Source organism: Gymnoscopelus braueri, assembly GCF_963280865.1.
Source record: "Gymnoscopelus braueri genome assembly, chromosome: 22".
Lineage (NCBI taxonomy): Eukaryota > Metazoa > Chordata > Actinopteri > Myctophiformes > Myctophidae > Gymnoscopelus > Gymnoscopelus braueri.
The window spans coordinates 32,622,129-32,635,771 of record NC_137624.1 but is presented as its reverse complement, the minus strand read 5'-3'; the positions used below and the strand labels follow the sequence as shown (position 1 = coordinate 32,635,771).

The 13,643-nt window shown below is 40.8% G+C and overlaps 1 protein-coding gene across 2 annotated transcripts in view; it reads left to right on the top strand.

The window, feature by feature from the left end:
* The window catches only part of LOC308078593 (rho guanine nucleotide exchange factor 28-like), an 82,423-nt gene that overhangs the window by 22,647 nt on the left and 46,133 nt on the right, over positions 1-13,643 (top strand). For both annotated transcript variants that reach the window (XM_080419822.1, XM_080419821.1), the window contains exons 6-10: positions 838-1,027; positions 1,612-1,807; positions 3,083-3,152; positions 7,692-7,738; positions 9,048-9,132. In XM_080419822.1, coding sequence (XP_080275948.1) covers positions 838-1,027; positions 1,612-1,807; positions 3,083-3,152; positions 7,692-7,738; positions 9,048-9,132 — 588 coding nt within the window. The remainder of the gene's footprint in view (positions 1-837; positions 1,028-1,611; positions 1,808-3,082; positions 3,153-7,691; positions 7,739-9,047; positions 9,133-13,643) is intronic.

Genomic DNA, 13,643 nt, shown 5'->3' with positions numbered 1-13,643 from the left:
CTTCCATCAATATATATTTTTTAATAATTCAAAAAGTATAAAACCTACAAAAGTATTGAAAATTCGACATACTCCAGTAAAGGAAAAGCGTGTACTTAAAGGTCTCATGACATTCATTTTCACTTTTTTTATTTTCAATGTTTTATTTGGGGTTTTATGACCTCAATTACACCCAAAAAACCTGAACTTAGAACATTCAGTGGATTTTCTGTGGTCTGGGGTTTTATGAATAACTAGGCTGAAAAGTAATCTGAGCTTGGCCCTTCGACAGTGAGGTCACAGTCGATTAATCCCGCCCACTCTCCTCCTCGCCCCTCCCCTCCCCTATCCTTTCCTTTGGGGGGGGGCGGAGCAGAGGCGATGATTGACAGGCAAAATCACTCACCAGCGACACCCGCAGGCAAAGATTTCTTTTTTCATTGCAGTTGAAAAGGCTTTAGAAATGTGAGAGAAAAACACCTGCCATGGATCACTGGAATTGAATTTTCACTTAAAACTTTTTGTACACTTTTGAAGGACCAGGACAAAGACTTTGAATGTGGTGTAAAAGTGAATGTCATTAAACCTTTAAGTACAATACTTGAGTGAATATACTTAGTTACTTTCCACCACTGGCGTCAGCTGTGAATTTCCATGATGCAAACATGAAGAACTTAGTACTCTGTCGTACGACGGTGTCATGTGGCGAGAATAGCCGGATCTACAAGCTCTCTACGAGCTATTTTGGACGCACGACACCGTCGTAGAACAGGGTCTAAATCTGGCTTTAGTGCTGAACTTTGCATTATTGTGTTTACATCGCATGTCTCCTTCTCTCTCTGTCTGTCTTGTGTATAGTTTCATGGCTCCAGCCCAGAGAAACCGTCCTCCACCTCGCAGTGCGTCTGCGTCTGCTCCATCTGTCCCGGTTTCTAATTCACCAACCAGGAGGTCAAAGGTTATTGACCTTGCCCAATGAGGAGGGAGACACGCCCCTCCAGCTGGCTCAGAGGATGGGACAACATGACCTGTTCCCGGGGCTTGGAATGTTCGTCCTTTTTTTTTATGTCATAATGATAAAAGTTAATAATCAATCTACTGTACATCATCATCCGGGCACAAATTGTCATATTGTGTCTTTATTTTAGAGTTCTAAATGTAAATATAGGATAATTATATATAATTTGTCTTATGGGAAAAAAAATTAAGCTGGGGACTTTCAGTAAAGTAATTTATAAAAGGCTGTTGGAAGGTGTATTATGGTTTAGGTTTTTAAAAGTGCTTTAATATATGGAAAGGCATAAGATACAGAATGTTTTTTTTTTCTTTTCTGATAAAACGTAGTCAAGTAAAGTGAAGCTTATACAAGCTGCCTGAAGCTTATTCCCATGGCCAAGCAGGGATTCCGTCTTCTAACTATTTCTTGGAACTATTTCTGAAAATGTTAGTTCCCATTTCCTGAAAAGTAATGGCGTTGGACATGCAAGGTTTAGGTTTCGCCCCGACAGGAAGTCAGGAACAATATGAGAAATAATAACACATAGGCTTTCATAAGCCAAAGAAGCGGGGCTGCTGTATTCTGTGACCCGTTTCACGTTATATACTAATTTAAACCATGCATTCTCCTATTAGCTCCCCTGAGCAAGCAGACGGGCGTAGTAGTGTGGACGTGCGCTGCGTGTGGTCAGACAGCTCCAGCAGCACACTGAGGTTCTGGCCCGGTACCGACTCCCTAAGCCTCACCCTGCCTTCTGATCCAGAGTGCAGGCCTGAGGATAGTGTCATGGTGCTGAGAGACCGGCTAAAAGACAACAACGTCCTCAAACAGGTGAGAAAATGTAACATAGTGCACCTCACAACCTGTTTATTAACGACCCTGCTATAGCTGCATGTTGGACAGACATGATTAACCACTTAAAGGAGTAGTTCACCCAAAAAATGACTTATTTTCTATCAATTACACACCCCATGAAGCCTTGAATTCATGGAGATTTTTTAGTTTTTGTTGCATTCCTGAGCCAATAATTTGATGACCGGGTCATCGGTCAGTAGGAGACTCAATTGAGTCTCAATTGAGACTGCCAAGGACCCCCAAATTGATATGTATTTGGCCGCGGACCCCCCCCATTTGAAAAGGTTTTTTGCCAGGGACCCCCAGAAGAGAACATTTGTTCAAAATTATTCCAAAAAAATGCTCGCAGCGAGGCACGAAGTGACGTGTTGTGAGCTTGTACATCTGCTATTTTTGAATAGCCAACGTATAAAATATGGATAGAGTGGTTAAAATGATTGTAATGCTGTATTAACCAATTTTACTGGGGGAACCCCTGGAACCTCCATGTTGGGAATCGGATGGTTCCCGGTTCGATTCCCTGCTCCCCCTGAGTTAGTGTCGAAATGTACTTGAGGAAGACACTGATGCCTTGCATGGTTTCCTCTGTCGTCGGTGAGTGAACGTGTATATAGCAAGCCCCCAGAACCGCGGTGGACTAGTGAAGCCGCCGTCCCCTGGTGGTCAAATGTGGGATTGCAAGACTTACGCATTTAAACCGATACTGCGTGTGCTCCTACCGTCTGAAACCCTTGTACGCCTGCTCGGTCCTCAAGTCTTCCACATTTGGAAGAAGGGGGTACTTCCGGGTGCTTCATGCGCTGCTGAGCAACTTTCATTGAAATGAATAGGTGGGGGCGGGCCGTCCATTCTCTAGATATTAACTCTATGGTATATAGGCCCTATATAAATGCACCATTTACCATTTATGCCCAAAATAGGGACACCAGGTAGAACGTGGGTAAATAAAGGAGTAATTTGCATTGTGCTGTTATTATCAGTATCAAGCCATGTGAACAGTGTTTGCCTTTTTTGGTTTGCAAACAGTTTGCTCTTGACCTAATAAACCTGCACACCTCACAGGGCTGTGGACATTGTGATAGCTCTGGAGGATATAACGGCACAAAAACAACACTGTTTCTTGTAAGTCAGAGGACGACATAGGCTATGAAGGGCACATAGGTCAGTGGCAATTATAGCAACATAATTGCTACTGTAACATTGTTTTCTACAATAGAAGCATAATAACAAAATGGCAATCGTTTGTTCCAGATCGCAGCACTCAGGGGTCCTACTCAGATGGAAGACAGTGACCACCACCACAGCCACACTAATGATGCAGGTAAGCTGATTTGTCTGATCAAATGGTCCAGTTACAAGTTTAAATGAGTTTTACACTGTCCATCCATTGCCTCCAAACTGTTTATTAAATGTATATTAGAAAACTATACTGTCCAGTAGTTAAGAAAAGAATAAGGAAAGATAAGAGAAGTTATAGTATTTTCTTTTTTTTATACTTTATTTAGATTTTTTGGTCAAATGGTACACAACAATGCAAGACACCAAATGACAGAAAAATAAGCTTAACAATACATACAGAAAGAAAAACAAAAAGGAACATAAGACACAAAAAAAGGACACATGGGTGGGATCGATGACCATCAGAAAGCAGGGATAAGTTAAGAGTCTATTAGTGAAAGATGCACGGTTGCACCATAGCAGCCAGATAATTATCCAGATCTCATACTCAACTATTGTCAAGCAATGCCAGGAATGGCATCCACATTTTTTGGAACTTAGCTTGTGTATTCTGTCCGTCATGATGGGAGAAGTTATAGTCTTGACTGCTTTCTCTCCCCGAGACACTGAGCAGGCTCAGTTGACCTTGAATTTGGATCAAGCTGTTACGAGATAAAGCTCTAAGTGACTGTGTATGAGGGTTCATTATTGGGGAACGAATGACAGGAGTTTCAGTCGCTGCTCAACTGACTGGTGTTTTAGTAGGAACGGTGACTAAAGTGACTGCTTCTATGGGAAAAACATCAGATAAATAGATTTGGACATTGTGGTTGAAAGCAAACATCTGATGACGGTGGTGATGCTCGTGTGTTCGTGTGAAGAAAAACAGAAGAGCAACTCTTTTCCCAGGTGACTGTGAGAATGTCACTGCAGGATGTGATCAGACTGTCTGTTAAGAACAGACTGTCAACAACTGCTATAGAGAGGGCTGTTAGAGTAGAGTTCCAGTGCATTTAGCCCTAATCACAAAGACACATGCACTTTTGAGACCTGGAAGCCTCACACAGACAGTGAGGGGGTCTAGTGCACTGGTTCTCAAACGTTTTCATGCCAAGGACCCCCAAATTGATATATATTTGGCCGTGGACCCCCCCCATCTGAAAATGTTTCGTGCCAGGGACCCCCCAGAAGAGAAGATTTATGTTTTTTTTTTTAAATGAACAGTTTCTTAATATTATCGATATACTTAAAAATGTGTGTTGACCCAACACAATTACTAGACAATGTTGTTTTTTCACATACATTTCTCCCTCATCTGTACTATACATACAGTACTATATGAGACACACAGAGAGCACTCCCTCTTTATCACTGTTAGCGCTGTTGCAGAGCGTTAGCGTGTCCCGGTAACTTGAGTGCCATCAAGATCACTCAGCTATTCAGGAGGAGAGGAAAGTCCTTTCAGGTGTAAACCAAACCGGACAGGTCGAGGGTGAAAGGTCAAAGCACATGTCATGAAGCAAGGTACACCAGTCAGTGTGCCATGTGGGCGGTACACCGCCTGAGAACCTGTTGTCATCTACAGGCACTGTGGGCAGTGGTGGAAAAAGTACTCACGTTTTTTACTCAAGTAAAAGTATCAATACTGCAATGTAGAAATACTGTGTAACAAGTAAATATATATATTTTTTAAATAGCAGATCTACAGGTTCACAATGCGTCGCATCTCGACGCATTGTGAGCTTGTAGATCGTCTATTTTCAAATGGCCGAAATGTATATAGGGCTGAAGTGGTTAATGTATGTTTTGTAATAATAATTAAAATCTACAAAGTAACTAGTAACTAAAGTTTTCTAATAATTGTAGTGGAGTAAAGGTATAATATTTGCCTCTGAGTTGTAGTGGAGTAGAAGTAGAAGTATTGAAAGTTGGAAATACTCCAGTAAAGTAAAAATACATCAGAATTGTACTTGAGTAAATGTACTTAGTTACTTTACACCACTGACCGTGGGAAAGAAAATGACTCCTCTCAGCCACACGAACTAAGCTTCTTGGGGCGGCCTTAGCTGAATGGCTAGTGAGCCTAGGGAGCTCCCGGAGGTCCCAGGTTAAAGGAGTAGTTCACCCAAAAAAATTACTTATTTTCTATCAATTCCAACCCCATGGAGCCTTGAATTCATGGAGATTTTTTGGTTTTTGTCGCATTCCTACGCCAATAATTTGATGACCAGCGGACACTCAAAGAGTCTCCTACTGACCGATCAAATGATTGGCTCGAATGCGACAAAAACAAAACAATGCAAGGCTTCATGGGGTGTGTAATTGATAGAAAATGTATAATAACATTCTGGAGTGGTTTCTATAAGCTATGACTGGGTTTCAGATGAGGTTCTCAGAACCTGATCTGGGCCCTGCTCAGGAGGTGGTGCTAACCCTGAACCCTGGGAACTTAGAACATATACTTTGAATCTCAGGTACCATGTGTAAATATGTAGATAATTCGTTTTTTTGTTTTCTTCTATGGAAATAACGATACGATGGGAACTATGCACAAAAACTAATTTCACCCACTTTTTTACTTTTGTAAACCTGTGATGTGACAATAAAGATGATTGGACACATGAACAAAAACCCATCATAGAAATTCATGGTTTCAGGTTATGGAAGGTTTTGGGTTACCCATCGTAATAAAAAAATAACAAAAAGTACAAACCCTTGCTATGTTCGTCTGTACGTATGGGGGGAAAAAAGAAAGAAGAATGTACTGCATATTATCTGTTTACGAATCTGTTTATTATCTGTGTCCTCTTCTATGCTGAATAAAATGTTCAAATGGAAGATGAGTGAAAACCCTGGCCTTGGCTAATGATCCACTCACTGGTCAAGAAAATCTTTACTGAAAGCCGAAACCATGGACACTCCAAACCTCCTGAACCAAACACTCTTGACACAACAGGAAGTGAATGAAACCCCGCTGACTGCTGAGCAGAAGTGTGGGGGGAAAAAAACCCAAAACCAAACAAGAGCCTATGGATGCACTCTTCATCAGAGAGGGAAGAAGAGGATTGGATTAGCAAATACTTAACACATTTTTTTCTCCTTAAGACCCCAGAATCCAGCGAAATGTAACTAATCTAATTTGGAGTCCCATTTCAATATTTCTGTGTCGGAGCTTTTGTAAATGCACATGCATACGGCCTACACGCACGCACACCACACACCACACCACACACATGTATCATCTTTGACCTCTAATGGCTGCCTATGGTAACCATAGAGATGGCAGGCCTGCCATTGACCACAGCAATCAGGAAGGCATGCTGCGTCCCTGCATGCTGTGCAGGTGCACCTCTGTACTGGACCTAACCTCATCCAACTAATCATTGTCGGTTTGATCACTTTAACCCATTAAGACCTGAGGCTGATTCTAGGGCTGTGAATCGTCTGCTATCTCACAAATCGATTCGATTCCGATTCTTGGGGTCACGATTCCGATTTTTATCGATTTTTTTCAAAATAAACGATTCTCGATTCAAAATCTATTTTTTCCGATTCAAAAGCGATTCTCGATTCAAAACGATTCTTGATGCAAAACATAGGATTTCAGGATCTACTCCAATCTGCTGGCATGAGAACAGAGTACATTTATGTAGCTTTTACAATTGTAAAGGTTTTATCAACTGATAAAAATTTAAACACACAAAGGTAAATCCAAGATCCTAAAAAAATATATATATATATATATATATATATATATATATATATATATATATATATATTTTTTTTTTTTTTTTTTTTGAAAATCGATTTTTTGAAAATGAGAATCGATTCTGAATCGTCCAACAGTAGAATCGCGATTCGTATTCGAATCGATTTTTTCCGACACCCCTAGCTGATTCTACTAATCTAAGTCAGTAGTCCTCAAAACGTTTTTGTGTCAAGGACCCCCACATTTATATATATTTGGCCGCTGACCCTCATCTGAAAATGTTTTGTGCCACGGACCCACAGAAGAGAAGATTTGTGTCAAGATGATTCAACATTTTTTCATTTTTCAAAAATATTCAAAAATAGCAAATGTGAGCTTGTATATCCGCTATTTTTGAATAGCCACCGCTAAAATCTAAAATGACACGGTTGCTTTCCCGGTTTTAACTGGCTAAATACATATTAATTTGTGGGTTCTGGTTATGAAAAATGTTGAGAACCACTGCGTTATGTTATGTTATGTACATAACAATCTCTTACTGAACTCTACGTCAACATACTGCTCTGTGGCAGGGGGTTCTCAAAGTGGGGTCCGGGGAACCCCAGGGGTCCTTGAAGGGGTTCCAGGGGGTCCGCAGCAAAGTGAAGAACAGTTTAAGGACTTTAGCCTTCATTTTATACTTTGGCTATTTGAAAATAGCCGATCTACAAGCTCATACACTGTGAGTTTATACTTGGCTGTACGATTAAACAGTAGTTGTACATCAGCTATTTTAGATATTTTTTTAATATTTAAACGAAAAAATATATAATAAAAAAAGTGCAATCTTTTCTTTTGGAACATTTTCGCCTATAATGACATGCCAGAAATAGGGATGCCAAGATTAATGAATTAATACGTTAATTTAATCTATGTTTCCTTTATTTCTATTAGATCTCAGCAAGGAACTGTGTGTGGAAGAGCGTGGCCTGGTGGACAACGTGAGTGTTCTATACACACACCGTGTTGTAATGATCTGCTTCGTTCTGAAACATGGAGCCATGTGTGACACACTGTTTGTATGGATGATGGTTGTTGCTGAACACAGATGGTTATTGGAGGTTACGGGGACCAGAACATTCACCGGGAACCTGAAAACAGACACTCAGACACACAAACAGTCTAGCACAGGGGTCTGCAATAGGGGGCCAGGGACCCTGCTTCATCTCTCTCTCAGCTAGGGGGTCCTTGGCCTGAAAAACGTTGAAGACCCCTGGTCTAGCAGTAGATGTATCTTGATTCTTTATTAAGTAACACAAGATACTCGCAGGTACAGAGCAAGTAGGAAAAAGCTACCCCCACACCCCAAAACCCAAACATTTATAGCCTACCTGGTTATTTTTGTGGTGTCGCAAATTTCTACAACCTTTGAGAAGCCGCCTGGTGAGCCTTATATGCTTATTTCATCTTAATATCCCAGAATAAGCCATCTTCCATCAAGCCTATTGCGTCTCAATCTATCATGTTGGACATGCTCCACCGAGTTGGGATTACAGCATGTTCTCCCAACTTGGTTCATGGCAATCTGGCTCCATTGCAATCTTGGCTATATAACCCTTTGGGCTTGCCCCTCAGTCATTAAGGCACATATTCCCACCGAACCATGGTTGACTAATAAGAATATATCATTGTTCCTAGCATTTTACCCAGACCTGGCGTTTCTCGTAACTTGAAGACGCTATCCAGCTGCATGTTCCCCTGATATTGACAGACGATTCATAATGCGTGAGGGGGTATTTTTTGCCAAAAACCTATCTCAGCCTATCCAACCAAGACATGTGGCCCATATTTCCCAGAAACCAGATGCTTAGAGACACATGTAGTTATGCTCGTGATTATGGTACGGTTAAACCGGATGGTCTGAACTGTCATTGAATGTCCTACGTATTAAACAGTTTTAACCATTGGTTTTCTAACAATAGCCTTAATGTGTACATTAACCACTTCAGCTCTATATAGTTCAACTATTTCATCTACAAGCTCACAACGTGTCGCGACACGTTGTGAGCTTGTAGGTCTGCTATTTTCAAAAGATCTTTATTTACACATTTGAAACCTGTGAAATGGGACATTCTGCATAATGAGTACTTTCACTTTTGCTACTTGAAGTATAGTCTGATGCCAATACTTTTGTACTTTTACTCAAGTACATTTTTGACTTTTACTTGGACTTTTACTTTTACCATCACTAACAATAATGTAGACTAGGTTGACTCTCACTGCTCCTGTTCTATACGATCCATACTGTAGGTGTTTGAAGAGCATCTAGTCCTGTCCCTGGATGAAGATGATGACGATGACGATGTGTGTGAGGAGCTCAAGTCTTTCTTACCAGGTACTGATCGACTGCTGTGGTTCTCAAAGTGGGGTCCGACTCCCCAGCTAAATTATAACATAGCATCACATTCAGTTTCACCACTTTAAACCTATACATCGGCTGCGATGTGATGCGTTGTGAGCTTGCAGATCTGCAAATTTAGAAGTGAAATTATTGAATTGTCTGAGAAAAAGAAAAAAAAAGTTTGTGACCCTATTGAAAACAATCCTTGTTTTTAGAGCTCATATCCACAGTATATAGAGGTAACCTGTCAATAAATTCAGGACAAAAGAGAAGAGAAGAAAGGACATTAGTAAGGCCTTCTCAGAAAGGGATACATGTACAGCAGTGGTTCTCATGTATTTGGCCATGGACTCGCATGTAATATTTTGTGTCATGCACCCCCATACAAGATTTGTGTTTCAGGTATTTTCCTGTTTTTTATGATCTACAATGCAATACAAGCTCAGGCTGTTAGCTTGTAGATCGGCTATTTTCAAATGCATAGGCCTATAGGGGTGAAATTGGTCAAAGTGATTTTGATGCATTAACAAAAATGGTCCCCCTGGAACCCCCTCAAGGACCCCGTGGGGGTCCCCGGGTTATCTGCAGTTTCAATGTATCTTTCTATTTCCTTCCTGAGTCTTTGTAGGGGCACAGTTTTGGGTGAATATATACGGGGTGAGCACAGGGTCTCTGTGGTCCAGGAATGTGCGTCACTGGCACAAAGACAGGAATGGGGACAGGCTGGTGTCCCCTCTGTCCCCTTCCCCCACACACTGTGTGGTGGGACAGTGGGCACAATGCTCCCCTTACATCAGTGGTCTGGTTACCAATTTATTTTTTAGCTCGAGACCCAAAAAGAGAAATGTGTCGCATCTCCCCGCGATGCGACACGTTGTGCATGTCGATCGGCTATTTTCACTACTTCAATTTTTTTTCCTCATATTTTTTTTCCTCTTCTTTATTTTATACATGAAATTCTCTTGAACATTTTTTGATTTTTGTTTTTAATTTCTGATAATGTTAGATCTAGAAAATCTTTTGAAATAATAATAAAAAATATATAATCGTAGTGTAAACGAAAAAGAATATATATATATTTATGTACTCGTGACCCATAAAAATGGGTCCACGACCCAAACATGGGTCCCGACCCACTGTTTGGGAAACGGTGCCTTACATTACCTGATTTACACACCGTAATACAACCAGGGCTGTCACCATCATGACATTTTACGTGATGATTAAGTCACACAAATAGTTTAATTTTGTTTTTGGCATTGAACATTGGTTTGTATGTCTGGCTGTTGTTATGAAAATTAACTTGAATATACAAAGAAATGACTGATGACCGGTCGGTACCAATAATAAAAATAAATGGCAAAAATAGGCCAATTTCAATCATTTTATACTTCAAAACGTATTCTACAAACGTATACAAATTCCAAATCAACTGTACGTTGGTTTTGCCAATAAATGATTGAATATTGAACACAGCTGTGTTGAAGTTGGTCAGCGTTTTGGAGATTTTAATCTTCTCCTGCAACGTTCCATTGTAGCAGCTGTGTGATTCACCGTTGTTTCCCCAGACTGTGTTGGACTGGTGATGGCAGATTGTTGTCTGGTTTCACTGACATAACTCAGCATCGTCTGGTGTTATTGGAACTATATGGCCGCTCCAACAACAGAATCATTCTACGGTTGTGTGACAGTGAAAGTCTCCCACTGTCTTCAGTCTGCTGACTCAGTGGTTTTCAACCCTTTTCATATCAAGTTCCATTGTTTATTCGGGCATTTGAGCCACGGAACCACCATTTGATGAGATTTAGACTCTCAGACCCAAAACTTCGAATATTTTGTTATCGTTGGATACGATTTTGTCCACAAATCCATGCTGTATTGATGGTGGTACCATAGGAGAGATAAACGTGGATCAAAAGAACAATTATTTAATTAGGTAATGCAGATGTTTAACAATAATTTAACTCTTGAGAGTGTAAAATGAAACCAACATTTACGTTCTCAAGAGTTAAATTATCAAGAAAACTTATCAAGAGTTAAAGATCAATAAGGGTCCATTTGGTTACCAACTCTCCATCATTTAGCTGGGGACCACCTGGAACCCCCTCAAGGACCACTGGTGGTCCCCGGACCACTGGTTGAGAGAACCAGTGTGCTAACTGAATGGTGTATCTTTCAATATGGGTGATGCTAACCACATTAACAAATGCAACCGGAAGCATCTGTTTGGTTACAGTCGTATACAAGGGGATTAGAAAGTTGTGTTTTCTTCCTCAGGGACACTGACACGTAGCCTGGAGGCGTGCCGAGGGTCGAACCCTGTGACCTTGTGATGCCAAGACGGGCCTCTTTAGCCACTCAGCCTTGGCCATATTTCGTTGCTGTCGGGCAGAAACCATGTATCTCCGTATTTCAACTTTTTATGTCGTCCCCCCCCCCCGTACATTAATGTCCTACTTCGTCATATTACAGTGTCACACAAAAGCAGCAAAAGAATGCGGATCTACGTACATCCGCTATTTCTGAAAACAAGATTTAAGTGAAAGTTAAAGCGATTTAAGTCTGTCTGTGGGTTTTATAAATATTGAACATTTAATTAAAATGAGCTTGTATTTAAAGCTGCACTATGTAACTTTCCTCTTCTACCCCAGATTTGAACCTGGTTTCCTGTGCAAGTGCTGACATTTTGAATAGAGCTTTTAATAGAGCCTTCCTACTTGCTCAGGGGATGAATTGAATCTTGACCATCAGGTCAATATTCGTGTCGGATCCTGTGTCTATAGGTGAGACGTGACCTTTGACACGATGTAATTGTCTCAACGGAAGAGCAGGGAGACAATATACAACCACCCCAACGAAAAGTTATATTGTACGAACATGGACAAAATTAAAATGTATTCATAAAACATACATTACACAGTGCCGCTTTAACGAGAGATAAATAATAACTGGAACACAGATTTTTTTGTGTGGCTTTTATGCCTTTAATATAGAAATAATAAAAGTCTGCACACTGTAATTTATATGAAGCTCCCAGTCAAGGCTTTATTTGTAGATTAACGTTAATCTACAAATAAAGCCTTGACTGGGAGCTTCTTATAAATTACAGTGTGCAGACTTTTATTATTTCTATATTAATCCACTGTTGGTCCTGCACCTGCCATCCACTGGATGTGGCAGTTTTATTTTTATTTTGATGCCTTTTAACTCATTCAGTGCCACTGGCCAAAATTCATTGTAAAAAAGTGCCATTCAGTGCCACAGCCAAAATTCATTGTAAAAAAAAGTGCTTAGGAGCAGCCTTTTTCAGTAAGAAGTTAAACAAGAAGTGAATGGAGCAGAACATTTTCAAATCATCATATCTTGGGTTCTGAACATTTTTTTCAAAAAAAAAAAAAAAAAGGTTTATTATTATTATTTTTTATGTTTTAGACGTCCAGTGGCACAGGGCTTATTACAACGGACGTTTTAGACGTCCAGTGGCACTGAATGAGTCAATGCCTTTATTGATAGGATAATAGTCTGACAGGAAATGGGGAGAGACTTGCAGCAAAGGCCGTCGGGATCGGCACTCGAACCCGCGACGCGCTGTCAGGCTACTTTGGATCTTAGGTGCTTTGGATCCTAGGTGCCAGCAGTCCAGGCCACATGTTGTATTTCTTTCCATTTCCTGAAAAGTAACCCGTTTTTGGACATACAAGGTTTCCACGCAGACAGCATGGATTTGACGGTGCCGGGCCGCCCTGCTAGAGAGCAGCACATCAAAGAGGAAACGGCGCGGTGCTGTGCAGGATTTCCCCTACATTAGCTCTGGGTACAACCCGTCCAGACATCAAACAATATTATGACAACATGTCACCGAGGCCTTCCATTATGCATCCTTAGTTTATGTTCACACTGTCAGCCTTTTTATGAAGGAAAGGCTCCTCCTGCCCAGAGCGCTCTCTCAGAAACTGGTAGACTCTGTGGAAAATAACTCTATGCTGGATATTGATGACAAAGATTTGAACGAACTAGGTGTAGATGTGAAACTAATTAAGATTGAGCAACTTGCATGGCATATTCTCGCCTAAAATGTATACTGTACATCAGTGGCCCACTTGAAAATCTCAAAAACGTTTGCAGTCCAGTGGGCCACGCGCATTTTCAGAGCATGTTTATTTTTTTATTATTTAAAAAAATAATTTCCGCCTTTATTTATAGTGGAAACTAAGTGGAGATGGACAGGAAAACAGGGAGAGAGAGATGGGGAGAGACATGCAGTAAAGATGGTCGGGAACGGGACTCGAACCCGCGATGCACTGTCAGGCTACATTAGAGCCTAGGTGCCCAGACCACTAGGCCTGCGGTCCGGGCCTGAGCATGTTTATTTTAATGATCAACCAATCGATAGCGATCCAGCTTGTATCAATGGAACTGACATAGTATAGTGTACTTTAAATTCCTATTTATCGGTATACCAATGAAAACACATTTTCTTTCTCTGGGTTTCTCCTTCCCAGCTT